This window comes from Strongylocentrotus purpuratus, unplaced genomic scaffold (genome assembly GCF_000002235.5).
Source record: "Strongylocentrotus purpuratus isolate Spur 01 unplaced genomic scaffold, Spur_5.0 spur5_contig_859, whole genome shotgun sequence".
In the NCBI taxonomy this organism is placed as follows: domain Eukaryota; kingdom Metazoa; phylum Echinodermata; class Echinoidea; order Camarodonta; family Strongylocentrotidae; genus Strongylocentrotus; species Strongylocentrotus purpuratus.
This window is the reverse complement of record NW_022145567.1, coordinates 605,631-618,735: the sequence shown is the minus strand read 5'-3', so window position 1 is coordinate 618,735 and position 13,105 is coordinate 605,631. Positions and strand designations below refer to the sequence as shown.

The window sequence follows — 13,105 nt, the reverse complement described above, 5'->3', positions numbered from 1 at the left end:
AGAGAGATAGAGAGGAAGAAAGTGAAGTCGAAAATAATTTAGAACTGTCTGTGTTAAAAAGTGGAATAAGTTGTATCAAGCCATATTATGTTCATGAAAATGTATGATGAAAAAAAGAAAAAAGATGCAGAAACCAATAAATCAAATCAAATCAAATCAAATCAAATCAAATCAAGTTACCCATAATATAATTAGTAGTACTACATTGTCTTGGTTTAATATATCTTGTAAAAAACACCTTTTCGACAGATTGCTATCAGATACATGAATGTATAAAACAAGATGAGGTAGCCATATATGAAGTGTACGTTATGTGTGTGTGCGTGTGGGTGTGTGGGTGTGTTTGTGTATGTGTTGTAATTGGGGGTGGGGGGGGGGGGTATACTCATCTGCATAATCTGTTATGTTGTTACATTGTGACATACACACGAGTTATACTCGTAAAAATGTTACTCCTTGCCATTATATGCCATTATATACCTACTGTATAGCCTACTGTGTACAGGAGCCCCATTCACAAGCTGTGCTTCACTGGGGTCCCAAACCTATCATTCTTGTGTTCCTTGCTGTTATATCTTATACTATTGTTTATGTTTGATTTGGTTTGAATAAACTTGAACTTGAACTTGAAGATACGCACTGTGTGGAGTGTATGAATAGAGAAAGTGTAGTACATATAGCGCCCTCTATCATGGTCCCATATATAGCTTATGTCATAGCAGACGACATTCGGCATTATTTCATGCACTACAGGATTGTAGTACCATCACCAAGGTGGGATATCATAATTTACGAAGGTCATTATACTGTTTGTTCCTAGAGATAGACAGTCTTCAGCTGAATCTCAAATAACATCATGATATGGATTGTTTTCCTTGCTGATCAAAGTCCGAAAGTGCCATTACATTGTATAACAAAACCAACGGATCTTCAAAATAAACTCTGAGCTATATAGCTGCGGCCCATCATTCATTTTTAACTCAACGCACGCTGCTCCTTCTCAACCGGAGAGCTAGCCATTGTCTCCTCCTTCGGCTGGTATTGACTTTCAAGTTCAGTCGTGGATATACGAACCATCTCGCTACCTTGCTTCCCGTCTCTCCCTTCTTGGATAATTAATCATGGATATCCTCAGTACTTCATGGTCAGCTCACTTGCTATTTCTTTTGATCTGTATAGTGTCCCAGTGTGGGGCAGACTACCAACTGACTGTACTCCACACGAACGATGTTCATTCCCGGGTGGAACAGTTCAATAAGTACGGCTCCGAATGCGACCCCGATGAGGCGCGGGACGGGGAGTGCTTCGGAGGGGCTGCAAGACGGGGCACCAAAGTCCGAGAGATAAGAGAAAGTGTTCCTAATGTTCTTCTTCTTGATGGAGGTGACCAGTATCAAGGAACGATGTGGTTCTTCATCTATAAAGGAGCCGCTGCGTCACATTTCATGAACATGATCGGCTATGATGCCATGGTGAGTTCAGTGCAGAGCAATAACCACCTTAAAGGTATAGACCAGTTTTGGAAACGTCCCCCCCCCGGGCCCCTCTCAAAAAACGAAAGGGAAGCTCTTATTACCAATCATGTGAAAGAATATGTTTTGACTAATACGTGATGATACAAATTTTGCGGCGAAACCCCCTACTAATTATTTGGTAAATTATCAGATCGATCCGGCCTGGATAGATATCGCGGATGCACTTCAACATTGAACATTTGGGCATTTATTTCTGCTTTTTGCGAATTTAGATTGAAGTATTGTCATCTAAACCTATGAAGGCAATATTTAAACAATATTGAATGGATATTTTGCACCCACAACTCCGGAACCGCAATTTTACCATGCACTATACCGGTCTTTACCTTAAAGGTAGAGACCAGTATTGGAAACGCCCCAATTTCAAAAAATGAAATGGAAGCTCTCATTACCAATCATGTGAAAGAATATGTTTTGACTAATACATGATGATAAAAAATTTGCCGGGAAACCGCCTACTAATTGATATTTTTGGTAAATTAGTATATCTATTTGACTGTGAGAGATATAGGGTAGTCCCATATACATCTTTCTGTGTATAGTGCTTGTAACTTTACGAAGAATGATGATTGGAGTACACACCAATACTTATATGCTAGATGATCAACCTTTTCTGATCGATTCCACAACGTTTCTTTCACAATGCAATCGCATGACCATAACTGGTCTTTACCTTTAATTGTATGTGAAATGATACGCTTTGGTGGGATAGATAAATATTTTTGTTATGCCTCGTGATTTCTGATCATCGCTTTTACCCCACAAAGATTCATGATTGGTTCCGCGTTATTCGTCTTCTTTGTGAACTTTCTATCGCTTGTAATATTTGCTGGTTAATTGAGTAACGTCATCATGTATCAACTATCATATATCGCTAACTGGAATGATCAATCATTCCAGTTATCAAAATGATGCTAGAGTAAAGGTGCAATGCAACATTTAAAAGCCGAATAAGAATGTAATGACCATGACTATTAACTCATTTCTTGGCACCCGGTCGAATTCGACATTATGTAGTTCGTAATACCCGGTTATTTACTATTGTTTAGTGTTAGATGCACCACTTTTCCTCATACAAGTAATATTTATGTTTTAAATACGAATTAACTTCATCTTTCACAAATGTCTAATAGTATGCATGCCTATGTATCACTCCTTATTCAAGTAATGTTTATGTTGCACATTCGATTTTTCTACAGTGTTGACAAACATATTACGTCGGCCTTATGCCAAAAGGGCCTTAACCTGCTTTTGACCATTCCGAGATAATCGCGTTTGAAGTTTTGGCCTCTCTAATAATCAAAAGTTTGTGGTCGTTTTTGTTTGTTTCTGAAGTCAATTTCGATAAATATGTTAAGTTATTAAGTTTTACATGAAATGTGTTAAATTTGTTTTAAAATATACAGAAGTATTCATGCTATGTGCCAAAAAACATGTTAGGGGCTTTTTGGCATATGGCTTGAAAGTAGCGTATTTATGCCAGAAGGGCCGTAACCTACGCGTACCCCACGCGGCGTTCTGCCAAAAGGGCCTTTATTCAATTTTAGAAAAGGTATTTTTGATATCTGAATATTTTTATTAATATAATGCAGCTTTCGGTGAAGTTATTTTTTAGAGATCGTACATTTAGGACACCTTTTTCGTTGTTTATTTTCATTTATTTATTTATTTATTTCTGATATTTTGACAGGGTAGCCCATTCACCAACAAGTAGTGGTCTTCCATGGGGCCCTGAATGAACATATTTACATCGTTTATAACATTTATACAGAACAGTTACACAAATAATACTCGTTTGCAAAATAAACATAATCATTAACCTAGTAAACAGTAATGTCAATAGGAAAATATTAATTAAGTCGCAGTTATGTGAATAAGTCATGTAAATATTACAAAACATGCACGTAGTGTATGTACGGCTGAGCCATTCACAAATTACAACTTTGTTTAAACAATCTCTTAAATGAATTGACAGAGGAAGCCGTTCTCAATGAATTATCTAGCTTATTCCATTCAAATATGGAAGAAACAATTGGGCTACACTTATAACAATCAGTGTGAAATCTAGGCACACGTAAACATCCACTGTCTATTTGCCTTGTATGATGCTCATGTACATCATTACAGTCCCATCCGTTGACATCTGTGTATTTCATGAGTCAGTTGCATTTCATGCATCCACATCTAACTTAAATGTCACTCAGAATTCATGATCTAAATTCATGACATATACTTTCAGTGATTATTTTAAGTACATTGTGTCTATCGTAGACTAATCGTGTTTTTAATGGTGTTTCTACTGATATTTATTGAATTAAATGGAAACTACGAAATAATCTGTCATTGATAAAAAATAAATAAATTGCCGTGTAGGTTAAGGCCCTTTTGGCGTAAGGAAAAAGATGAGATACGCGTTAAGGGCCTTTTGAAATTCATATTTATCTTCCTACAGAAATCGAATTTCAACAAGTGAAGCACATCATTTTAAAGAGAATGATGAAATCTACAAGGTGATGTTAATAACTCAATAACCCCCAAAATCGGGTTAAGGCCCTTTTGGCATAAGGCCGAATTATGCCACTCTTTCTATTTGTAGTTGCGCTCGATGCTCACCTAAGCTTGGGATATTAATATCATTTTCATTTTATTTCCCCTTTTTTCTCCTTTGGATTGTGTGAATGGGATTGAATTGTAAGCCTACAAATTACATTATCAACGATGACCCATATTACATTATCAACGATGACCCATATTACATTATCAACGATGACCCATATTACATTATCAACGTTGACCTTTATAACATTATCAACTATGACCTACAGTATGTAACATTATCAACGATGACCTATATTACATTATCAACGATGACCTATGTTACATTATCAACGATGACCTATATTACATTATCAACGATGACCTGTATTACATTATCAACGATGACCTATATTACATTGCAGGCCTCGGGCAATAGCACGATTGTAACCTCCTCTTGAGCGTATAAAAACAACTATGTCTCTCAAAGCAGTCATTATTACTATACAGTGCGTCCCAGAAAAAACGAAACCGAGAATTATCGATGTTTTATCATAACTTAGTCCCATTATAATTGATAAATGACACATAATTATTTGGAAAGCTTAGATTCCCCTCTTTCATTTGATGCAACTCATATGATGCATATTTCACGATGTGTGATTAAAATGAATTTGTAGAGAGGAAACCAAAAAGTAATTTTGACTAAGTTATGATAAAACATCGATAATTCTCGGTTTCGTTTTTTCTGGGACGCACTGTATATCAACGATGACCTATATTACAACTGGAAACTTGCTCTGTTTTATACGAACTTCATTCATTCTGCGGAGTAATGAACAAAAAACAATGAATGAATTGACCTGCATGCATGTACCTTCTATTTCATATGAACTTGAGCCCGGAAGATCACGTCATCATTGGGAGGTTAGTATCTATGCGATCAGATTATTCTGGTCCAGAGGATTTCCCGTCGATCGATTGTTTCCGACCGACATCCGTGTCAAGACCACATTCTATAAAAGGTACATTGCTCATTAATGACTACATTATTCTACTGAATAATATCAACGACTGAGGGCTTTACCAATAGGTTTAGAGTGTATAGGGAGAAAGTGTGGGAGGGGAAAGAGGGGAAGGAGAGAATGTGAGTAAGGAGAAGAGTGGAGGGGCAAAATAAATGAGAAAGCGTTGGAGAGTTTTTATTTTTATATAAGTATGTATTCATTATATAAATACGATTTGATCGGGATAAGAATGTTACCATAGCAACAGTACCTCATCTCCCATCTTATTTAAGACGAAGCTGATTATTATCGCAATCCTCTTGACGATATCATCCGAACTGATTATTTTCGCCGTCGAAACGATTATTTTCCGGAAGATTAGGTCTGACTTTGTATGTCAATAATTTTGTCATTTCGGCGACCCAATCTCATAATTGCCTCAATAAGCCCTCTCTACGTTTTCTCATACGAGAGACTTATGCAGACGAATGCATGGAGAAACCTGTTATTAATATGCATTTATTTGATTTACCTCAGTTGTAAGTGTAAAAAAAGACCCATCGCAGTGGCCTAAATTGGAAATCAATTGAACGATGTTTATAAATTCATATCTTTGTATGTGTTTAATTGTAATGAATACATGTGTCATTATGAAGCGGTCTTAAATATTTAAACTATGTAGTAAAACATGAGTTCAAGCCCTGGTTCGGTTAGAAAATAAAAATGTATCTATTTTTGACAATCTGCACTCAGGTGAGACATGGGGACATGGTATGATTCCCCAAGTCAATGGAAACTAAATTGCCCCATGCTCACACCGCGTCCATGTAGTGAGAATAGCCCCAGGGAAATTGAGATGGTCTGATGATTTTGGGTATTATTATTTTATTAAGCATTTAGAGACATATTTGTACTTCATATTTGTGTGTATGTACACATCCAAAAAATGGCGCTTAATATTAAATTGATAAACATTTTACATCCCATATCATAGCCATAAGTGTACAGCGCGGACCTTGAATAAAGAAACTAATATTACTTTTTGACAGACTAATCGGTTTCTGTCTCTTTTTTGATACACGTTCATGAATTTTTCTTCATTTTCCACTCAAACTTTAAAACATGTTGATACTAAGAAGAGCGCGATCTGATAATATAGACAATTGTATTGGAACCGAAAGCATTCAAAGTTTATCTCCCCACACGTTCACGTTCTACTTTTATTGAGATAGATAATTATGTTAATCGTTTGCGGGAATATAGTTTCATCCACATTCTTCTTTGTATTTCTTGGGGTTGATTTACCGATCGTATATACAAATGATGTCCGGAGCAAAAGTATGACCACTAGGGGCATTCACACCCACAGCGATCTACATTTGCCACACTCCACCCAGGTGAAGTAAATGGGTACCTGGTAGGAATTTATTCCTTGAAATGCTAGAACGCCGTATGGCAGCCGTGCTTAAGCCAGGGTAATAATCGGGAGCGCCAGGAGGGTCAAATCTGACTGACATGAGCGCTATACGAGAACCCATTATTATCATTATTATAATTACAGAAAAAAGTAAGATTTAAAAGTCGGTTTTTGTGCTAGGCTGATGATACTTTAATTTAGAAAAAGTAAATTTCCTGTTTGAGGGGAATATTTGTCATTTTTTTGAGCGTCAAGTATAACGCCTGGCTGGAATGCTCCCCAGGGAGTGGAGATTGTGCACACAGTGAGTGCGGGCAAGCACTGAATCCAATGACCGGGGTAATAGTATATTTGTAAAGCGCTTAGAGAGATCGTAGATGTATTAAGCGCTATGTAAAAGCGGAATATTATCATTATTCTAATTAAAATGAAAAACAACACTCCCCATATCATCTCTACTCACCGCATCCTTATATCGTTATTACTTTTCTTTGCCATCGCTTCCTTTTGGTATTATTTATTAGCGGCATTGTTCATGATGTTTATCTTACTTTGTTCTCGAAGATGGATCCACAGCTAGCTTTATTTCCATGTTCTACTCTCCTCCGAGTGTCTAATTCATATTTTGAATTCTTTCCATTAAAATTTCATCGACCATTTTCTGTTTTGAAAAGACATTTTCACATTTTACAAACTACATTATGCTAATACTTTAACATAGACCTACTGAGAAAAATGAAACAATTCAGAAGCATGGTTTAAATACTGGGGAGAGGGCGTCAGATAAACCAAGGGGTTGTGAGAGTTACACATGAGTGCCTGACATGAATATAAACATGTCGGTGAAGAAGAAATGGGTGATGAGAGGAAGAGAATAAGAGAAACGACTGTAAGTAAAGAAATAAAGAAGAAAAAAATTAAGGCAAATATTACGTATCTGCGGCAGGACGGGAATGACATGAATAACAACAAATCGACAATTTATTAGAAATATAGACTGAAGGGACAATAGCAGCTGATTCTACGAACTCAGTCTTTATTTTTCCTGTAGTGGATACGGTTCGAGTGATTGCGTGGACTCAAAAGGACGTCGATCGTAGCAACCCCATTGTCTTCGTGCGAATCTAAAAGTCCCTATTATTGTATATTGGACGTACAGCATATAAAGGCTGAGTGCCACCACGCACATAAGAAAGAAAAAGGTAAAGAATATACTGATAAAGAAAGCAATGCTTTTGTGATTTGATGAGATAGTAAAAGTTCACGGAATATTTTGTTCAAGAAATAGCGCTTCCTTCTCCACAGTACGACGTTGTTTACCCTTTCCGCCTAGTGACCGCAGTAGGTTTACAAGATATGGAAACAATGGAAAACCCCATTTTGTGATAAACAAACATATTTGACAAGGATATGAAACAAAACAATTTAGTAGAGAGAGAGAGATAGAGAGAGAGAGAGAGAGAGAGAGAGAGAGAGAGTCTGAACATCTATCTCTTGGCCATTAAATCATTACGATAAAAAGGTAATAAATCCACAATTATTGTAATAGTAACAAGGATCATTGAATTGAATTATTATTTACTTCATCTACGAAGAAATAAAGTAAGCAAACGACAGTATAAATCAAAATGGTGCTCATTGTATACTGCAGCAGTACAACGAGGGCGATGAACAGACTGTGCGTTGCCTTTCTTGCTTGGTATCAGACTTCCAATTGTCTGGGCCACTTGTAATACTCTGGTTTTATTTGTGAAGGATCGGGGAATGACATGTTATAAATGGAATATGCACGACTTTCAGGTCATCGCTAAAGGTCGTCCATGGTCATACCCCCTGAAGAAACTAGATCTGTCTTTGACCTTTAACACTCCATTACACTGTCATCTTTCATCCAAGGTGTAGGTCACTTTCAAAGAGGGCATCTTGGTGTTAAAGGCATTAGTTAACATTTTCACAAGGATGTGAAGTCAATCAAATTTATTTATAGAATGTAGGCTACCCCCCCCCCTCCCCACCACACACGAAATTTTTAAAATGACCAACCATCAATATCTCAATGATGTACCCTCCACATAACGGTATGTAAACGCTCGACTCGTTGTAAATCAAGTTACACCTATAGAAGCTTATACATCCTTGGTTATTACGGGGTACTGAAACAAGGAGGCTCCTGGGTTGAATCAAATAATCGCATATTCTAAAGTTAGTTTGCGTAATTGTTTTCACCACAAATTATTATTACACATTATATATAGGGGAAAATATATTGGGGACCTTTCGACACTATATTATAGAATATCTTTTACTAAACATTGTCACTGCAAAAGCTATTTCTCTTATTGTATCTTTTATTTGAACATTATTCACTACAAGGTGTATAAATTGCAATCCTTGTATTTCAAATGGTTCAAGACGACCGGCTTCATTCATGTACAGGTCATTGTGGTGTCAGTATATTCCTCAGATCTTCTCAACTTTCACTCGTCCTCTGTCAACGCCATCGCCATCGCATCAGGTAAACAGATGTTGGGATTAAAAGAGATGGTTTGGTTTTGGTGTAAACAATAAAAAAAAAAAATGATTTGGGAGTTCCCCTTTTTCTTTGTTTTTGAAAAGTGATCCAAATGTGAGATCACCTTGCAATAAATTAGCTAACACTTGAGATCGACAAGCCAGTTCTTAAATACTATCTGCGCATGGGCAGATAAAGGTCATTTGTTCTCAAATGGTAAAACCCATCGAGGCGAATACTGGTATCGTGCTCATGAATGAAAGTTATATAATCCCTAATCAGTATTCATTTTTGCACCGACAGTACATTTATTTGATACACAGGTGGAAGTATTCTTCTCAAGAGGCAAACAAAAGGTATTCATGAAGCACCTCCATCACTTTGGCAGTGATTATTCTAAAATGCACAAGTGGGGCGTATTCATCGTGTAAAAGATCTGTGGATATTTTGGGATTATACGCGTTTCTATGCTATTTAAGAACTGGCTTATTGTGGTACGTCTTGCAAATTAGCTTTCTTTAAAGGCACACTGCCATACTTGTAGCTACTTGCTCCCTCTATATAGAAAACTTCCCCAATCGGTGCCTGTTGGTCCCCCATGATCCTCTTTTTCTTATGTTAAATGAGAGCTGAGTTAATGAGATAGCCACCTGTCACAGTGACCTCGATGGCTCTCTGTGTGGTCTAATCCCTTCTGGCCCAGTAGTGGTGACGGTCTTTAAAAGTTTTGATTTCAAATATGTAGTTGTGGCGGCTTATGATTAAAATATCTATTCATTCCCCTCACATGCTTTGCAAGTCTTTATAATAAGGAAGGCATACAGTGCGAAGGTTATAAAGATTATTCCATGCTCAATAACAACCATTTATTTTGTTACAAAAGGAAACCATATACAATCCGGAGAATAGGCCACTTTCGTAATGAAACCATATTTCATGCATACGATTGTGCCTCGTTATCGAACATTTCATTCATCTGTTACGAATAAATGTAGTTCAATTGTCAGAAAGCATAATATTGCACTGTATTACGTTATTGTTAGTAGGGCGAGCCATAATGTTTGTCCTACCCGGCAACAACTATAATGATATTGGCATTCCGGCTATTGAGATAAAATTATTAGTGACATTTAAATGAAATAATTCGAAACGAGGTCATTTACAAAGACGTATGCATTAGATTGATACATTACGATAGGATTCGTATTGATATGCCTTCACTTGAGACTCGAAAGAACTCAAAGTGTAGAGGCTCATTATGAAATCAGACGGTTTATACTTGAAAGGTCCAAAAACAGAAGGAGGGTGGGCTGGATAATGTCACATATTCTATAAAGTTAGAAACAAATAATAACAATAGTGTCAAAGTTCAGTTTAACGGCGAATTTATAGCGTACGAACACAATTCTAGGCGTTTTGTTTAAATGTTCAAAGTCTGGAATTTAGATTATAAATATTAATAACACGAACTGATTTTTGTTGATTTTTGACCTGTTCAAATATGATGGAAGTGGTGTGCTATTCCAAAATATAAACGTGTCTCATTTCCTTGGCATGTCATCTCTTATTCGAGCTTTTAAAGCCCTACCGTACTACTTGTAACTACTTGCTCCCTCTTTATAGACTAGCAAGGCCTAATCGGTGACCATTGGTCCCACATGATCCTCTTTTTCTAAATGTTAATCGAGAGCTGAGTTGGTGAGATAGCCACCTGTTAGTGACCACCCTGGGTGGTCTAATCCCCCTAGCCAAACTAGTACAGACGGCCTTTAATGACGAGGGCTGTTCAGACAGAGCAACTCGAGAAAGAGTCTGGCTGGATAGGTATTGTAATACTCGTTAGGGTGAGAGGGTATCAATGTGACCGTTGTCAACTTGAGCTTGGAGCCGAAGGGAATGTCAAAGGTCAAGGGCTTGATATTAACCTACAAACTCTCGTGTCATGACTTACTGACGAATCTCACTTGAAGATTTAAAGAGATTTATATCATATCATGTGAACAAGTGAATAGTAACAAGCGAATCTGATTTGATACATGTGTCTTATCCCTTTCCTCTCATTCTCTCGAAATGGTGGATGAAGCCAGTGACAAGATGGATGATAATGATACATCCTCATGAAGATGATTTTATTATTCATAGCAATGACATACTACAATAAAATATAATTATGTGGAATGTCAGAGTTACCGCATTAAATGATTTGTATGGAATGTCAAGTCTTTGAACCGTACAAACGGAATGCACTATTAAAGATACAGACCAGTTATGGTCAAGCGATTGCATTGTGAAAGAAACGTTGTGGAATCGATCAGAAAAGATTGATTGGTGTGTACTTCAAGGTTCTGGAATCATCAAAGTAATAAGAAATTTGGCCCAGTCTTCGTAAAGTTACAAGCACTGTACACAGAAAGATGTATACGGGACTACGCACACGTGCGCGACACGTGCGTTTATCTCTCACAGTCCAATAGATAAACTAATTTACCAAATATATCAATTAGTAGGCGGTTTCCCGGCAAATTTGTTATCATCATGTATTATTAAAAACATATTCTTTCACATGATTGGTAATAAAGAGCTCAGTTCAATTTCATTTCTTGAAATTGGGGCGTTTCCAATACTGGTCTTTACCTTTAACATGGTTAAGGAGAAGATGATAACATATATTATTATTTTTTGATATGGGGTCAATTCATAGCACTGTATAGTTAGTATAATGTATATCTTTCTCGTTTTTTCGAGCAGCATTAGTAGTATCGCACCCGTCCTCCTAGTTCTTTCTATCTCCGACTCTGAATTACTTCGTATTTCTGTGACAACTAGAAATAAAGGGCTTCCCTTCTGAACTCTATCTGGCATTATTTCGAGGGCTTTTGGCTGGATTAGACGCCTTGTTTTAGATTGCTGCTGTCTTATGAAGATGGACAAACGACGCTCTAGACAATAAAGAACCCAATAAACGTCGGGATCGGAACCGATGACTGGAAAATTGAGCCTGATTAAAGAGAACCTCGCATTGAAGTAGGTCGTATCATCTACGCTATATACCCCATACAGGCCCATATTATTAAAGTTATTTGAGAGCACTATGGGAGATGTCTTCTCATCTGACTGCTATCGTGACTACACCATATTCAGTTCCGTTCAATTCGAATTAAAATACATTGTATATACGTTTCCGAAAGATCTCATACAAATATCAAGAATATTAACAACGCTCTACGGAATGAGTACGGTAAAACACACAGCGGCAGAGGGACAAACATCCTAGTTATCACTTTTCACTTGCTGAATATTGTTATTACAACAACAGAAAATCCAATTGACAATAAAAGAATCTGTCTTGTACTTGTAGGTTCATCGACTCAATTGCTCTGCTTGCATCTTTGTAAACCATGCGTAATTGTAGGAATGGTAGTCGAAAATGGAAGTGCATTAATTAGGCATTGTTTGGAATGAGGTGTCTTAATTGGTCAAGTGGCTTAAACATTAAATCGGAAATGCAAAGGTTGTGGATTGATCTATACTGCTCTCTCCACCCACATGACCCCGGTGGAATGCTTAAGTCATCAGTTTGCATTGTTTTGGTCTGTAATATGGTGCCTGATTAAAGGAAGGAAGCGGAGAACGTACAAAGGTCACTATCATGTTTGACAATCCTAGATTAGAGTATTTCGTTTTACTTTATTACCCCAAAACAAGAAAGATCAAAAGGGCAAGGAAAGCAACCTATATAGCCGGGATAACAGTTATATCTGAATTACAGATTACTATACTAATGCATATTTAACATGGGCAAAGTATATATTGTAAACAAACTATATCCGATGCCTATCATCGCAAATGGAGTTTAAAGTGCGTATAGGCTTAATCAAATCATTATCTTCGGTTATGTGGCAAATTACGGACAGCGAGTTAGCAGATTGAAGGTACTGCGACAATTTCAAAGCCACTCTTGTAGCGAATTTGCAATCTCCATCACTGAATACAAATTAAATGAACTGAAATCCAAATTAGCTTTGAAAGTTGTCTATTTCATTGACTTAAGGTCTAGCTTTTTGCTGACCTTTACAGCTTCACCACCACCAGTTATATC

The 13,105-nt window shown here is 37.0% G+C and overlaps 1 protein-coding gene across 1 annotated transcript in view; it reads left to right on the top strand.

Moving 5' to 3' along the window:
- Positions 1 to 477: 477 nt before the first annotated feature.
- Positions 478 to 13,105, top strand: part of LOC590091 (5'-nucleotidase) — a 53,246-nt gene continuing 40,618 nt past the window's right edge. Inside the window, exon 1 of the mRNA XM_030998258.1 lies at positions 478 to 1,472. Coding sequence (XP_030854118.1) covers positions 1,122 to 1,472 — 351 coding nt within the window. The 5' untranslated portion in view covers positions 478 to 1,121. The remainder of the gene's footprint in view (positions 1,473 to 13,105) is intronic.